The sequence below is a fragment of the Misgurnus anguillicaudatus genome, chromosome 17 (assembly GCF_027580225.2).
Source record: "Misgurnus anguillicaudatus chromosome 17, ASM2758022v2, whole genome shotgun sequence".
Taxonomy (NCBI): Eukaryota; Metazoa; Chordata; class Actinopteri; order Cypriniformes; family Cobitidae; genus Misgurnus; species Misgurnus anguillicaudatus.
Genome location: NC_073353.2, coordinates 4,244,619 through 4,259,248, shown reverse-complemented (window position 1 = coordinate 4,259,248; position 14,630 = coordinate 4,244,619). Strand labels below are relative to the sequence as shown.

Sequence of the window (14,630 nt, the reverse complement as noted above, 5' to 3'; positions counted from 1 at the left end):
TGGCGGGGTGGTTAAAGGTATATATATATATAGAGAGCCCCTGACTGAAAATTTTAGGAGCGCCAGCAGAAAATTTAGGGCACACCTTAAATCGGCCTGCAATGCAATTATTCACCTTTTCACAAAATAACTGCATTACTGAAAAATACAAAGTAGATTTAACTCTGTGCAGCTGCTGCTGCACATGTCATTATGCACAATTGATGAAACTTTCAGAATAGGAAGTTATGAACCAAAGAATTATACAATCCCCTTAACTAATTCTAGGCATAAGATACATACCGGTACATATACAATTAGTTAGCCTTATCCAGATAGCATTGTAACGAGAGTGGCATTGCGTTTCTCATCTTTTATCCAGTTTTCCTTAACTGGGCACTGATGTAGACCTTTATTCTCATCTATAAGGTTTTTGGTGTTAATGTAGGCTAAACGTTCTCCCACTCTCTTTATCTCTCATCTCCGCCCTGCTGAAAATACCAGCAAGACCAGCATATGTTGTGTTTTGGTGATGGTTTGCTAGTGAACACCAGCATCAGCACCAGCATTAGCACCAGCTTAACCAGCACCAAACCAGCATTAGCACCAGCTTAACCAGCATCAAACCAGCATTAGCACCAGCATCCCTTGACCGGCATTTGTTGTGTTTTGGTGCTGGTATGCTGGTGACCACCAGCTAAACCAGCATCAAACCAGCATAATTCCCATGCTGGTTTGATGGTGTTTTATCAGCAGGGTGTAATGTCTAATTTTAAACTCGCGCGTGCACGTTTTCTCGCGGTTCTGGGGTGCGTTTCCCGATAGAAAATATGGTCGCAAGTTCTGTCGTTAACAATAAAGTTCAATGGTTACAAGACCATAGTTAGCTAACGATGCTTTTGGGAAACGCACCCCTGAGTGAAATGTGTTGACTTCACCCGGGCTGCAAAGACCCATTGGTAGATTCAACTGAGCGCATGGTGACATTAAACGATTGACGCGTCATGCAATTGAGCGGTTAAAACCCAATCGCACGTTCCGTATTTTTGTCACGGGTGCTCACATGCGCGAGTACTTGTAAAAATAACATTTTGGTCCCAGTCTGGATCCCTTGGTGCCCCGCATTGCCTGGTGGGGCATTCGCCCAATCGCATCTATGGATAATCCAGCCCTGCCTAGAACATAACATCAACTGTGATGTTACAGTCGAGATGTACACCCCCAACATTAAATTAAGCACAATGCTTTTAAAGCGCTAAAAACAAAGTTGTGACTGCTGAGTTAACGCTACATGCTAGTTAATGCTATACGCTAACATTTAGGCTAAGGTTCTACTACTGACATACTGATAAAAAACGTATCACTACAAAAAGTCCATTAACATTCTCCAAACAATTGATTATTCCTTAAAATCTGTCTCTTCAATCTAATACAGACTCAAGCATAAGATCTGTTTACACACACACAGAGCTACTGAAGTAGCTGCTCTGAGAAACAGCCAATCAGAGCAGTGCTCAACATTATTATTCATGACCCTATTCATAGACCATTTCATTCTAAAGGTAAATCATAGGGTTGTAAATGGACATGTAAAACCACCTCTAGGTAATTTTTACATTTAATAAAATCCACAAACCTTCCATGTAGATATCAAAGAACAATGTAACAGATTATGTTAATGCATTCTTTGGCACCTTCAAAATCACATTTTAACCCATTTAATTTCAGACTTTAATAGTTTTGTGGCTAAAGAGAAACTATTCTTACATGCCAAGTTGGGATGCTTACCTTCAGTTGTTTGCATTAAATGAAAACATTGAGATCATGAAGTCTTGAGTCTAAAACACTTCAGACAGCTTTGAAACATTCAATAGTAACAAACCACGTTGAGAAAGATTGGGAATGATGACTTCTTTCATTCATATTCGTCTAAAGATCTTAAAAAGGCACAGTATTTATTCAAGTACTTCAGCAGTACACAACGCAGTTAAAACAGCGCCAAAGCACAAAACTTAAGAATCTATTGATTCAAATAATGCTCAAATAAGTATTGCAGCCAACAATTAAAATCAAAGTCATCAATACAGTACAAAGATAAAAACCTCTCCCTTTCAAAACAAAAACAATTCATCGTATACATTTAAAACAATGCAAATTTAAAAAGCTTTTCAGGTAGACAACGGTCTACTCAAATTACAAAATGTGCAGCAGGTTTAGGGAAGCTCTATGAATCATGCAGAAATGGTGTAAGGAACTCTGAAACGGCAACAGTTTTCACTCTTTCATTCAGCTTCTTCTAGTTCTTTCTTCAAACTGTGGAAAGATGCAAGAGGGTCAAGATTACATTCCACAGGTCACAACAGAAATAACAGCTTTATCCCAAAACCTAGTAAGGTTCCCAACTACACGAACAGCAATCAAATGTAAGATGTTTAAAAACAGCATCCAAATACACATCTTATTTTTAAAAACAATACTTATGATAAATAAACCGTTACCTCTTCAGGTAAGCGTGGACGTTGTCATAGCCATGGTACTTGGCCAGATACACAAGCACACCTGTAGCACAGCGCCCCTCTCTGGCCCGGCAGAAACTGCAGTTACAGATACCCCTGCATGGGGGGCAGAGCCACTCCTATAGGAAACAAGCAGGTACCAATTGTCAATACTGGTTTATAGAGTGAGTATGAAACATCTTTACGTTAAGATATACGACTGAAGACGTCCTATAGGACATTTTACTGGAGAATACAACTAACCGGGTTCAGGAGGGCATCCTGGACCTCTTCACCGTAGCGGTTCTTGAGACAAGGCCCGCAGAACTGCCCTCGAACACCCACACATTCTGGATTACGGCAGTTGGTCTTGGTGTCTGTGGTTTTCTGACGACATTGATGGCACGTGGAGCCCTTTAAATAAAAATACACATTTGCATGAACTAAAACCAAGGTATTTCACTGAAGCCAACCGCTATTGTAACAGACTAACCAGAAGTTTTTAAGGAGTCTAAAGGACACTTACAGTGGCACGGTTGTAAATCTTCTCCCTGACGTTGACGCAGATGTTGTCCAGTTCAGCCTGAGTGATTTCCTCCACAGGCCTCACGACATGAGGAATAGTCAACGTGCTGTTATAACTGCGTCGACGTGGTTCCCTCTCCTCATACATACACAAAGACGGAAATCATCAATACAGAGCAAACAAAATAAGATTGGAAAAGTGATATAATCGGTCAAGCAGCCATCTCAAAACTAAAGCGAACTTTACTCACCTCCTCTTCATCATCATAATTTTTTTGCCTTCGGACGAGACTGAACTTGTCGTCTTCATCATCATCATCCTCTGGAGGGGGAGAAGGCGGCCCGTCGACAAGTGAACGTGAACGCGTGTGAGGGCGAGACGTCCGCTCTGGATTTCTCCGGCGAGCTGAACCAGGCTGAGCCGAGCGCCGTGGTGCACGAGGCTGTACGGCAAAAATAAAATTCAATTACTCAATTACAATTATTTTTTAAATTCAATCAAAAAATATTTTTTTTTTATAAATAAACAGCCCTAAAGCCTTACCGTGCTGCCCTGAGATAAAGACGACCTTTTAGGAAAGAGCCCAGGAACTTTGTCCAGTTCAGCCATTAGCTTAGCCAGCTAAAAAAGAAAAAATAAATCAGTATAAACAACTACAAACAAACTGAGAACACATTAATGCACACTAACAAACAGGGTTGCACAGTACAAGTGTGCATGTATACATCATTATTTAAAAATTATTTAAAACCTAATATCCAATCAGAACTTTGCAAAGGAGCAAAACATGAATCTGATTTTTCGTTTTAGCACATCATGACCCAAGAAATAAGTATTAAACTGGATTTCCAGGTATTTTTATAACAATTTTTAGGGAAAACAACCTTATTTAATGCATTTTCACAATACATATTGTGTGGGATATATAATGCAACATATGGACATGCATGTAGTCTCACCATAGCTTTGTTTTCTTTAATATTTAGAGCTCTCTTCAACATGAAGTTATCACCCTCAGATTCAGACTTGGGTTCTTTGGTCTTGGGCTGGGGTTTAGGCTCAGGTTTGGGTTCAGATGCTGCAGGTTTTGATGGACTGGCTCGTTTCGGTGGAAACTTCATTGCTACTTTAAGCGTGAATGATCGGCGAGTTTTTCTGGGAGGCGAACAGCATTCGGTGTCAGAATTCATGTTCTGAAAAGCAAACAAGATGCTATTAGTTGATGAATTTGGACTGGGTGCGTTTATCATTACGGTTTTAAATGATTTGAAGACTTTCAGGGTGGTCACAAACCATGTCTGTCATGTCATCATTCAGGTCGTCCTCAAACCCGCTGCAGGTATCTTCCTCCTCCACAGGAAGGTCAAACACTTTCTTACTCAGAGGAGAGGTCCTAGTTTGCCTCAGTGGTCTCTTCTATTAAAAAAAGTCAACATATTAACTTGCTGATCTTATACAAATAAAAATGATGTTGATGAATGATTGCGGGTGAAGGCAAAGAAGAAAGGTGATAAAGTTAACAACGTACCGAGTTCCCAAAACCATCAGATCCAAAACTGTCACAGCTGTCATCTGAAGAGGAGGTTTCCATGGGAACAGCAGCTGTGTTCCTGTAACTGCGCAGATTCATTCTGGTGGAGGGGGGAGACCCCTGCTGCCTCTGTGCACGAGGAAAAAAAACACGTCAGAAAAATCACCTTTACAGTAGATTAGGTTAGAAAGTACAGCAAAGTATGCATGCTCGGTCTCTACTTGATCTGATACATCTGAGAGTTATGAACACTTCCCAAGTCCCTTATTATTACCTAAACCACGTTTAATTTACTAGAGGAGTCCTCCTGATCCTTTAAGGGCTACAACTAAAACTCATTACAACAGAGGACACAGTTTAAAGAGATTAACAAAAGGTCAGAGATCAGATAAGGAAATATTTGCATTTCTTAGGGTCCCCCTGCCCCCACCTCACACTTACTAAAACTTCACAAACATACTAACGTTACACACAAAAAACAACCCATGCTCTCACTAACAAACAATCACAACGATCAGTTTACGCAGACAAACTAGTTTCTTACGACTAGTGTTGAACAATCTTTCTGCAAATAAACTACTGGCTCCGCGTGGATAAACTTCCAGAAACTATTCAATATTCACAAAACAACAAATGAGGAAAAACAAAGAGTAAACATTCACTTTACCTTTGAGCGCATTGTCGTGTAATCTGACGATAAAAAGAAAATTGCGTAAACGTGTGATGTTTGTGACCAGTTGCTCCCCTGTATGCGAATGCACCTCTCTGTCCTGCAGCGCGCGAGTTTAGTGTGGAAGTTCGCGGGTAATTCTTAAAAGGGGCGTGGGTTTCTTCCGCGCCACAGTCGAGTCCTGAAAGATGTATAAAGGTAATAAAGTAACTTTATTTAATAAAATATATATAACGTAAAGATATTATCCACTGTATAATTGTATATATTTATTTGGTGAAGTTAATCTAATGTAAGCGTTAGGTTATGTGACAGATTATAAAAAAGCACACATACACGCCATTTGACATGAAGTGCCCTTCCAGGATCTATAGCTGTGGCGCCAAATCTCTGATCTCAAGGACGCACAAATCGCGCGAAATCCTGTCTTTACAGCTTTAGATGAAAGAGGCAATGTCCTTTAAATTGTAATTTTTAATAACATATCAGCTCGACATAAAACATCAAATTTCATAATAAATATTCATCTTAAAGTATATCATATAAAATAAATAATTTGACATCATGAAAGAAAATGATATCATCTTATTTTGCAGGGAGACAAGTGACAGCTTAATAGAAAAGATCCTTGATTATCACCATTAAAGATTAACATTTAAAAAGAAAATATACATTTTCTTAGTGAGCAAAAAATAGTTTAAGCTCTAGTTGTATAGGAATACAAATGTTTTATATTTTTAAAATAAGAAAAACCCTAAATATGTCATTTAACATGAGTGTTTCTGATAACTACTTATCAGTAGTGCATAAACTGTCTATATTTTACTACTAATGCCAATTTAGGCATTAGCACATATTTTACTCGGTACACTAAAAATCCCTTTGCAACAACCAGTGTTAAGTGACAATTGACAGGTCCTCCCTAGAACTGGGCAAACCCTCAACTTCGGCCACGCCCACCTCCTCTCCCTCCTCTTTTTGGGCGACCTCTGGTTTGCCTCACTTCCTGATGTTTGCATTCCTGTTTATTAGGTTTTTTTCTTTCTACTTTGATCCATTCCCCATCACTAGCCCCACCCTCTTCAGTCTGCCCTTTTTGCTTAACCCTTTCAGTCTCAAGTGACATCCCTGGTATCGGCCGCTGGTGGTGTCGCGCTCGCCCGGCTTGTTGGGGTCCTCTAAATCCTTTAAAGTTATTAGGTCCCCCAGAGGACCTCCTGGCACCTCCTCCTCCTCCTCGTCCTCCTCCGGTGATCTTTAGAGTGTGTTCATAGTAACTGTTTTTGCTGTAGCTGTGTTTGGATCCAGCGCTAGCGGGGCGCTCTCGCTCAGAGGCGCTCTCCGATGTTGTGCTGGATGGGCTGCTGCCCTTTGACCCCAGATGGATGTTGGACAGTTTGACTGAGAGTGTTGGAGAGGAGCTCCGCGAGTCTGTCCACGGAGAGAGAGGGCTGCGATTGGGCGATCTCCTCACAGCGGCGGCGTAAGATGATTGGTTCCCGAGCGCAGACAGGAACTGAGGGAGCGTCATGTTATCAGGGCGGCTCGTGGAGTTCTGGGCCGCCTGCTGGTTGATCTGCTTCATTCTCAGACTGTAAATCCATCTGGGATCAACACCTGATGGAAAAGAATGACAACGTTTGCAAATATATCTTTACATTTACAGTTTCCCTACCAATCAGCTGTTAGATTAGATTCATTTTACTTTGACTACTATTTTTTTTCCATATAATTTCATACAATTCATATCATCAAACACTTACCTGAATTGGACCTGCCTCTGTTGTGTCCTTCTCTATTGGTTGGTGCAGTATCGATGATCAGCTCGACGGGTTTAATGACATCTCTACCGCTGTCCTGACCCCATTGCACTGTGTGCATATGTCTTGTAGACTTGGGGGATCTCACGTTACTCTGGAAAAGATGCAGATAGAGAACTCATTTATCTCTCATACTGGCGTACTGACTAAGCAGGAGTATATGAACAGCAGAAATCTCAGCAGCACATTCATAAAGTTCTGGATATGTTCAGCTCCTTGCATTTTCGTTTATTAAAGGGGTCATATTATGAGATTTTTTTTAAGATGTAAAATAAGTCTTTGGGGTCCCCAGAGTGCGTATGTGAAGTTTTAGCGCAAAATACCACATCGATAATTTATTATAGCATGTTAAAATTGCCACTTTAGGTGTGAGCAAAAATATGCCATTTTGGGTGTGTCCTTTAAAATGCAAATGAGCTGATGAAATGCAAACAGTGATCACAATGATGGTGATTTGTTGAAATTGAAACTCAATTGTGCTGTCAATAATTTTTTCTCTGCGCTAAATGGCAGTGCCGTGGTTGGATTGAGGGGCGGTATTATTATAATAAGACTCGCTACCTATGTCACAAAACAGGTGAAGTCTGAATGAGCTATTTTTTCACATGCTTGCAGAGAATGGTAAACTAAGTTACTGGGTTGATCTTTTAATGTTTACTAAGTTGAAAGAAGCACTGGCACCCAATTATAGCACCTAAAGGCGGAGTGCACGATTTCTGAAAAACACTTTGTAAAAGGGAGTCGGGCCGAGTACCAAAACACACTTGTAGCCAAGATCATGGACCCTGCCTTTAAACATGGAAAAAGTCAGAGTTTCAAGCTATGGCCCCTTTAAAAATTCCTCAGATTTTCAACAAAGTTCGGCACGGAAAATGTTAAATAAGATTTCAGATACAGATTTCATCTGGACCCCTTTTTTTAATAAGATATACTAACATTACACAACTCAGCAAGATGTAGTTTAAGGAATAGTTCACCCATAAATGAAAATTAGTCCTTGTGTTTTTATAAGGAAACATTTATAAACTACGGCAGTATGTGTGTTTACGAGAGGCTGACCTCTGAGCCAACGTTACAAAAGCCCATGGGTTCACCTCAGAAGACATGTAATAAGTGTATGAATTAGTTTTTGATGGATGGATGCGCTTTTTAGGAGCTTTAAAATGTGGCACTATCCAATGCCATTATAAAGCTGAAAAGAGTCAGGATATTATTCAGTAACTCCAGCTGTGTTTGGCTGAAAGAAGAAAGTCATATAGAGTGCCGAAGTAATGGCGTCACTTTGTAGGCTAAAACGCGGAAGTGAGCTAGCATTTTAGCACTACGGGTTCCCTCGCCCTGAAGTCTATGGGTTTTTTGAATGGGTTTTTGCTAAATCGCCTGAAATAAGGTCTGTGGTAACAAAACCTCTAAATATTTTCACGTTTTGTTCTATGATATAAAATACACCAGTTATAATCTGCTTGTGATTTTTTTAAACTTTATTGTGCCTTAAAACGGTGGTTGCTAACAAGTTGCTAATAGGGACTACATCCGTGGCGGGGAGTTTAGACGTCATCATGACAGGAAATCTGTCACTAGCCTTTCAGCATCACGTTCTCAGAAGTTTACCTTTCAGTTAATATACATAACGTTATATATTTAGTCTTTTCAAATTGTAGTTTTTCCAAATATTGTTGTACTGTGGAGAGACTGTAGTTTGACATGTTTTGTTTTGTCCGGAGATGCACGTTTACCATCCGATGTTCCCCAGCGGAGACTGTTCGTGCCGTAAGGTAACGTTAAGCGTTGAACGTTTTTCATTACAAAATCAACAGCTAAAATAACTTACCTGTGTCTTTCTCTTAACGTATCTTAAAGCCTGTTTACTTTGCTGTTTAATAGATTAGATCCGCTGCAGTTTTATTAAAGGCTAACGTTACTTCGAGAAATGTGTTTAATTAAAATATTCAAAATAATACCTGGTTTATTGACTTTTATTCAACTTTGCTTTACCCACTAATAATAATGATTGTAGTTATTTGTAAACAGCACTAGTTAGGCATTAGATAACAATGATATTAATCTTTGTTATTTTTGTAGTAAAGTGTGATTTTTGTAATTTTAATTTGTAAAGGTGTAACTTCCATAAAACTAACACTGCTTATTTTGAATTTATCCTTAGACGAGCTGACCGGATGTCCAGTGTCCATTCTCGCATCTGCAGCTATCATTTTCCTGCAGGGGATAAAATGTCCCCCTTTGTTTATATCCACAAATGATGTTCCCACTGGACAAATTTTGGAAGATCATTCATACTCCCTGAGACAGGATAGGGCTGATGTGCCTAAAAATGTTCCACCACCCATTTATAAAGAGTGCTGTGTGTGAATATGTTGCTCATTTTGAGGATTCCATTACGTACTTTGCTGGATGGAGGAGACCCAAAGAAATCATCCTTGAGGACCTTGAGTAAAATTCGCCACAACTATACACACTTGCACTTGCATTTTCCATGTGGGCATTCACATTGTGTTGCAAAAATACCTTCTTTCCCTGTAGAGACTTGTCATGTGAATTATATAGTTTGTTTTCAGTTTCCTTATTTTATGAAAATAAAGATGTTTACTACAAAACTTGCTGCAATGTTTCTGTGGATCAGTGATTGGAGCATTTTGTTAACTTTTGTTTAATTCCCAGAGAACACGCTGATATCTATAGCTTGAATGCACTATAAGTCACTTGTCTAACAAATACCAAAAATTAAATGTTATACTATTGTAACTATACACCAGTCAGCTCACAGTAATGTGAGATACAATTTACTACACAGGCTCTCACATTGGGGCTTGTGGATTACCAGGTAAAAATATATAGAAAATGTGAACAAAATTAGTATATATGGTTTATTTAGGGAACATGTATGGTTTAATTATAATATATTGTATTTAAGCATTGATGCTATTGGACAATTCTCTTTAAATTCAACATATATAATTATATATAACTATTATATTAAATGTTTGGAATTTAACTGTGTTCTGTTTGTTCAGAGATTGTATAGTTATCTTATAAATACATAGAACACTTTATTTAACTCCTCTATCTCTCCATAGTTTTACTTAATGAGACTTGATAAACCTTGTCCCTCATGCTGGCCCTTACAATACCGGTAAGTAAACCAGCATCTAAGCTGCACTGTTATGTCCAGATTTATAGTGGTTCTCTCTCCTCGATCTATGGTTTTCTATCGTCTAAGTAAGAAAAAGTACATAAGATTGGTAATTGATACGGCAATAGTTAGGGCTTCTGAGATGTTTTTTTTCTGGCGAATTAGCAAATGGTATGCAAACATACAATCAAACATAATACAGTGAAAGATAATCTTTAAAGTTTATTTGGGGCACAATGATCATGCATAATAACCTTAATCACAAACAAAATAATATTAAGGTTTATATAAACTAACGAAATAATAAACTAATAAATAAATAAAACATTAACAAAAAATCTCAAAGAGGCACGCGTAAACAAAATTTCTAACATTTTTGGAAATAACGAATGGGCAATATTTCTCATGAAAAAGTGGATAAGTGTCCATAAACAGCGCAGATCATAATGAGGGAGCGTGTTTTTTAAATAAAGTTTGAGGAAGCTTGATGATGACGTTGATCCGCGACCAGTGCGCTGTAGTCCGTTTATAGCATACCGTTAGCATTTTATATCTGACGGCTTTATTTAGGCTTCAAAATGTATACATTATCGTTTAACTTATAAAGATTATCTTGATAGACAAAACGTGTAAGGTTCATAACTCTTTGTTGAACACAGATCTTATTTTTTGCGATTCTCCAAAAGTCTATGGGAAAAATGAATGGCTTTTCGATCGAGGGAACCCATGCGCCGCTAACTTCCGGGTTGGCCTACAAAGTGACGTCATGACTTCGGCACTCTATAGATCTAGGATGAGTAAAAAATATGCTAATTTTCATTTTGGGTGAACTGTTTCTCTAAATTTCAGAACTTTTAATGAAACATTTATGTACGAAATGAAGTAATGCACCATGATTGAAAACGAGACAAATTGTTCTTTTAAAATAAAGTTAAAAATCCTATTGTACTTTATTGGACATACAGTATATACACAGAAATTTTATCTTTGTAATCTTTTTTTAAGTGATGTTTTTGGTCATTTTTGCCATTATTAGATAGATGATATTATAGGAGAGGACAGGAAAGTATGCGGTGGAGAGAGGCTTATGGGATATGCGAACTCAGGTTGCCGAAAGTGCATCTGCACCATATGTTGGAGCATTGTCCACTACACCATCGGCTCTGACATCATTGTAATCATTATATAATTGTAATAACTTTAAATGACCACTCGGCCAACTTTTAACCATCCATTCAATTTTTAATGTATACATTTGAATTCATACATACGTTTAGTAGCACTACGCTGTATTTATCCTGGTACATACTCTCATAGTTAACTATGCACTCAACGGTTTGTGTCCCAGATACTCCGACTATCCATTTATCCATCACAAATGGAGGCTGGGGAGTAAAACAGTAAAGCTCATCAAGTTAACATTGAACCAGATTCATAACATGCTTAAAAGTTTCCTTTTTAGTCACAAAAAAAAGCAAAACCAGCAGTATATCTCATCTTTTATAACAATATCAGCTATGACCTACATAAAGCTATTTGGACTAATGTATCCTGTTTCCTCAAAACAGACCGCAAACATAATGGATGTGTCATTTATGGTGATATACAGTATGTCATCTCTCACCTTGGTCATCTTTAATACATCTACATCCGTTCTGTTGGCATTAAAGGTCACGTCTTTGATGTATGCTATTGCCACTTCATCCCCATCACGCTCCATGTACATTTTCCATTTACAGTCCTGCAGAGGTCAGAAAGACGGTGAGAGATACAGATGAGACATCGATAGACAGGATGACGATAAAGTGATGGTAAAAGTGAGTATAAACATAATGAATGTTTTGAACAAACAGATACATTATAGACCTGTTTGGTTTTTAGGTTAAGAGGGAGCGTAATATAACCCAACAGCACAACCTAGAGGATGTCAATGGTATTATTAACACGCTTTAGGTTTGGGTGGTCTTTTTGCACACAGTAACTTTTCCATCAATCAATCGATTTTGTCAAATAATCAATTGCTGTTTGCACTCAGAAAATGTTTATTAACTAACTATGTAGATTCTAATTTATTTGGAGCATTTTTTAGCTTGTTGCTACTGCATGCAGTTGCTAGGGTGTTCTGTGTGGTTGTTAGGGTGTTGCTAGAGCATTCTGGGAAGTTGTTAATTCTACATATGGGTGATTATAAAATTGCAAGTACAATCGGTGTCATTACTTTTTCTACTTTTTGCAAATAATTATATTTTTAAATGAAGTTAGTTTTTAACTAAGTTCAGGAGGAGCATGGCCATGTTATCCAACCAATAAGCACAAAGAGGTCTCTACATATAGCCATCCCTCACCTCTGTCCCGTGACAGAGCATCCCTCATCCACCCACCCGTAATAAGATAAAGCAAATATGCTTTATCTCATTACCCTATTGATTACATGTTTATGCAAACTTGTGTTAATGCATAACTTCCTGTTGTCCAAATTAGTCAGTGTTTGTTACCAAAATAGAGAAACAGTGTTGACAGTGTTGTGAAACGCATGTGCGGTGACAAGATTACGCGTCTGAGCAAAACTTTACACATGTTTTGGTTTCCTAAAGACGATGGGAAACGGCAATCATGTTATTTGATGGGAGGTTTGGCAGCCATTCTGTAGTTAAGATTGTATACATTATATAATACACATTTTACACAGTAACGTTATCTCAGTGTGGTTTTAGATACACTTTAGCTATGATTTAAATTAAGGTAATTAGTTTACCGGAACGAGTTTACCGGAAGTTATGTTCCACGAAAAACCGTTTGTTTATGTTGTTACTGCTGAAACGGTCTATATAAGACACTTTTTACAGAAAATATTATATTGTTATGGCCTGTATAACTTTGTGATCCATAAAAAAGATTATTAAAAAAACTTTTAAACAAAATAATCACTTTGAACAATAAATGTACTTTCAATCACCCATATGATCAACAGTGACAGTGATGCAAGTCTAAAGCCTTGAGTATAGTTCATTGTTATGCAAACGCGAGCGTATGCACACAGTCAAACGCAAAGTATAGAGGGTATGCACATGATGTCACCTTCAGCGAAAGTGACTGCGGTTACGCCCACTGAGGGGCAAAAGACAGAGCGGCAGCATTTGTGTACAGTGTGAAATCAGCGAAAACACGGGGATAACGTGTCTAAATGGGAAAAAGCTGTTGTGCGATAGACTGTACTAACAGATTAAAGGCAAGAGAGGCAGGAATTATCTTACAAAACTTTTTTACAAATAAACTGTCTTTATATCCCAATACATAAGTAAAATGTAAGTACTCTGAAAAAAAGAGTATAAAAATCGTGTGTCTGTAGACCTCTCATGACTGTTTTAAACACAGCTAATTATTTTCATTTACTCCACCCCTCCCTTCTGGGTTTCTTCTAAAGCCACGCCCCCAAAACACATGAACACGCGATACCGACAGCTTTGCTGGGAGAAGGATTTACCTCAGACAAGCGGAGAGGAAGGAGCGCGGTGCATGTAGTAACATCATGTCAGAATCACATGTAATAATACACCTAACTTTATTCACTATAAATATAAACAAATAGGATGGCTTTTAGTACTCACTATTAAGCTAGCATATTGATACTGGTAAAATTTAAAATATATTTTGTTTGATTCGGTAACAAACAAGCTAGTTATATTTATAAGACAAAGCTAAAAACAGGTTGCATTGATAAGTTTTTTCATTACCATCAGTTACACTGTGATGAAGGTGAATTTTGTGGAAGATTCATAACATATACAGTGTTTTGCATGTAAGAGTTTCCGTGATGAAAGCATTGTTGACTCTGACGAGGACTACACTCCGCAGACAATACCGCTACGTCGCATCGTCGACTCGAGGAAAAGCCACGCGACATTTACTCTTGTTTGATTTCTTTGTTTATTCCTTTTTTGCCTCGTTTGCTTTCGCTGACTGCATATGCAGGTACTGTGAGTTCTGAATGCTCTTTCTCTGTCGTACTTGTGCTCTTCCTAGAGTGCCTCGTGCACGTTCAAATCAATCGGGTGTGCGCATGTGTTGGCAGATCCAATTGCAACAGGGGTTGTGCCATGGTCGCGAGAGAGAGTGATAGTCGCGCAAGCCAATCATTTGTTTGTCCCGAATGGAAATAATGAGCTGTGTTTAAAACAGTGGTGAGAGGTCTACAGACACTCCAGTTTTATACTCACTTTTTCAGAGTACTTACATTTTAATTATGTATTTGTATATAAAGACAGTTTAAACAAATTTGTAAAAAAGTTTTTTAGATAATTCCTGCCTATCCTGCCTTTAACAAGAATTCGGAGCTATCGTTTTAAAGACTGCCAAGAAACACCAAAAGGAGAAGCAAATTGATCGTCCATGCAACCATCCACAGACCACACAGGTGGGTTGATAAGGTGCTAGGGTCACTATCAAGGGCAACTAAAT

At 38.3% G+C, this 14,630-nt stretch overlaps 2 protein-coding genes across 3 annotated transcripts in view; both read right to left on the bottom strand.

Annotated features, from left to right (window-relative positions):
• Positions 1-1,917: 1,917 nt before the first annotated feature.
• Positions 1,918-5,332, bottom strand: cdca7a (cell division cycle associated 7a). Of its 2 annotated transcripts, none has more exons than XM_073854854.1 (10): positions 5,199-5,332; positions 4,529-4,660; positions 4,294-4,416; positions 3,960-4,193; positions 3,544-3,621; positions 3,251-3,442; positions 3,001-3,138; positions 2,739-2,888; positions 2,478-2,614; positions 1,918-2,292 (listed from the first exon to the last, which is right to left on the bottom strand). In XM_073854854.1, the coding sequence occupies exons 1-10, from the start codon at positions 5,208-5,210 to the stop codon at positions 2,262-2,264; spliced, it is 1,227 nt and encodes a 408-aa protein (XP_073710955.1). In that variant the 5' UTR covers positions 5,211-5,332; the 3' UTR covers positions 1,918-2,261. The 2 variants fall into 2 exon arrangements, with proteins under 2 accessions (XP_073710955.1, XP_055071500.2); XM_055215525.2 differs by having other exon boundaries at positions 3,001-3,135.
• Positions 5,333-5,375: 43 nt separating this feature from the next.
• The window catches only part of map3k20a (mitogen-activated protein kinase kinase kinase 20a), a 52,890-nt gene continuing 43,635 nt past the window's right edge, over positions 5,376-14,630 (bottom strand). Inside the window, exons 17-20 of the mRNA XM_073854853.1 lie at positions 11,797-11,913; positions 11,485-11,557; positions 6,965-7,117; positions 5,376-6,818 (exon numbers count right to left, since the gene is read on the bottom strand). Coding sequence (XP_073710954.1) covers positions 6,142-6,818; positions 6,965-7,117; positions 11,485-11,557; positions 11,797-11,913 — 1,020 coding nt within the window. The 3' untranslated portion in view covers positions 5,376-6,141. The remainder of the gene's footprint in view (positions 6,819-6,964; positions 7,118-11,484; positions 11,558-11,796; positions 11,914-14,630) is intronic.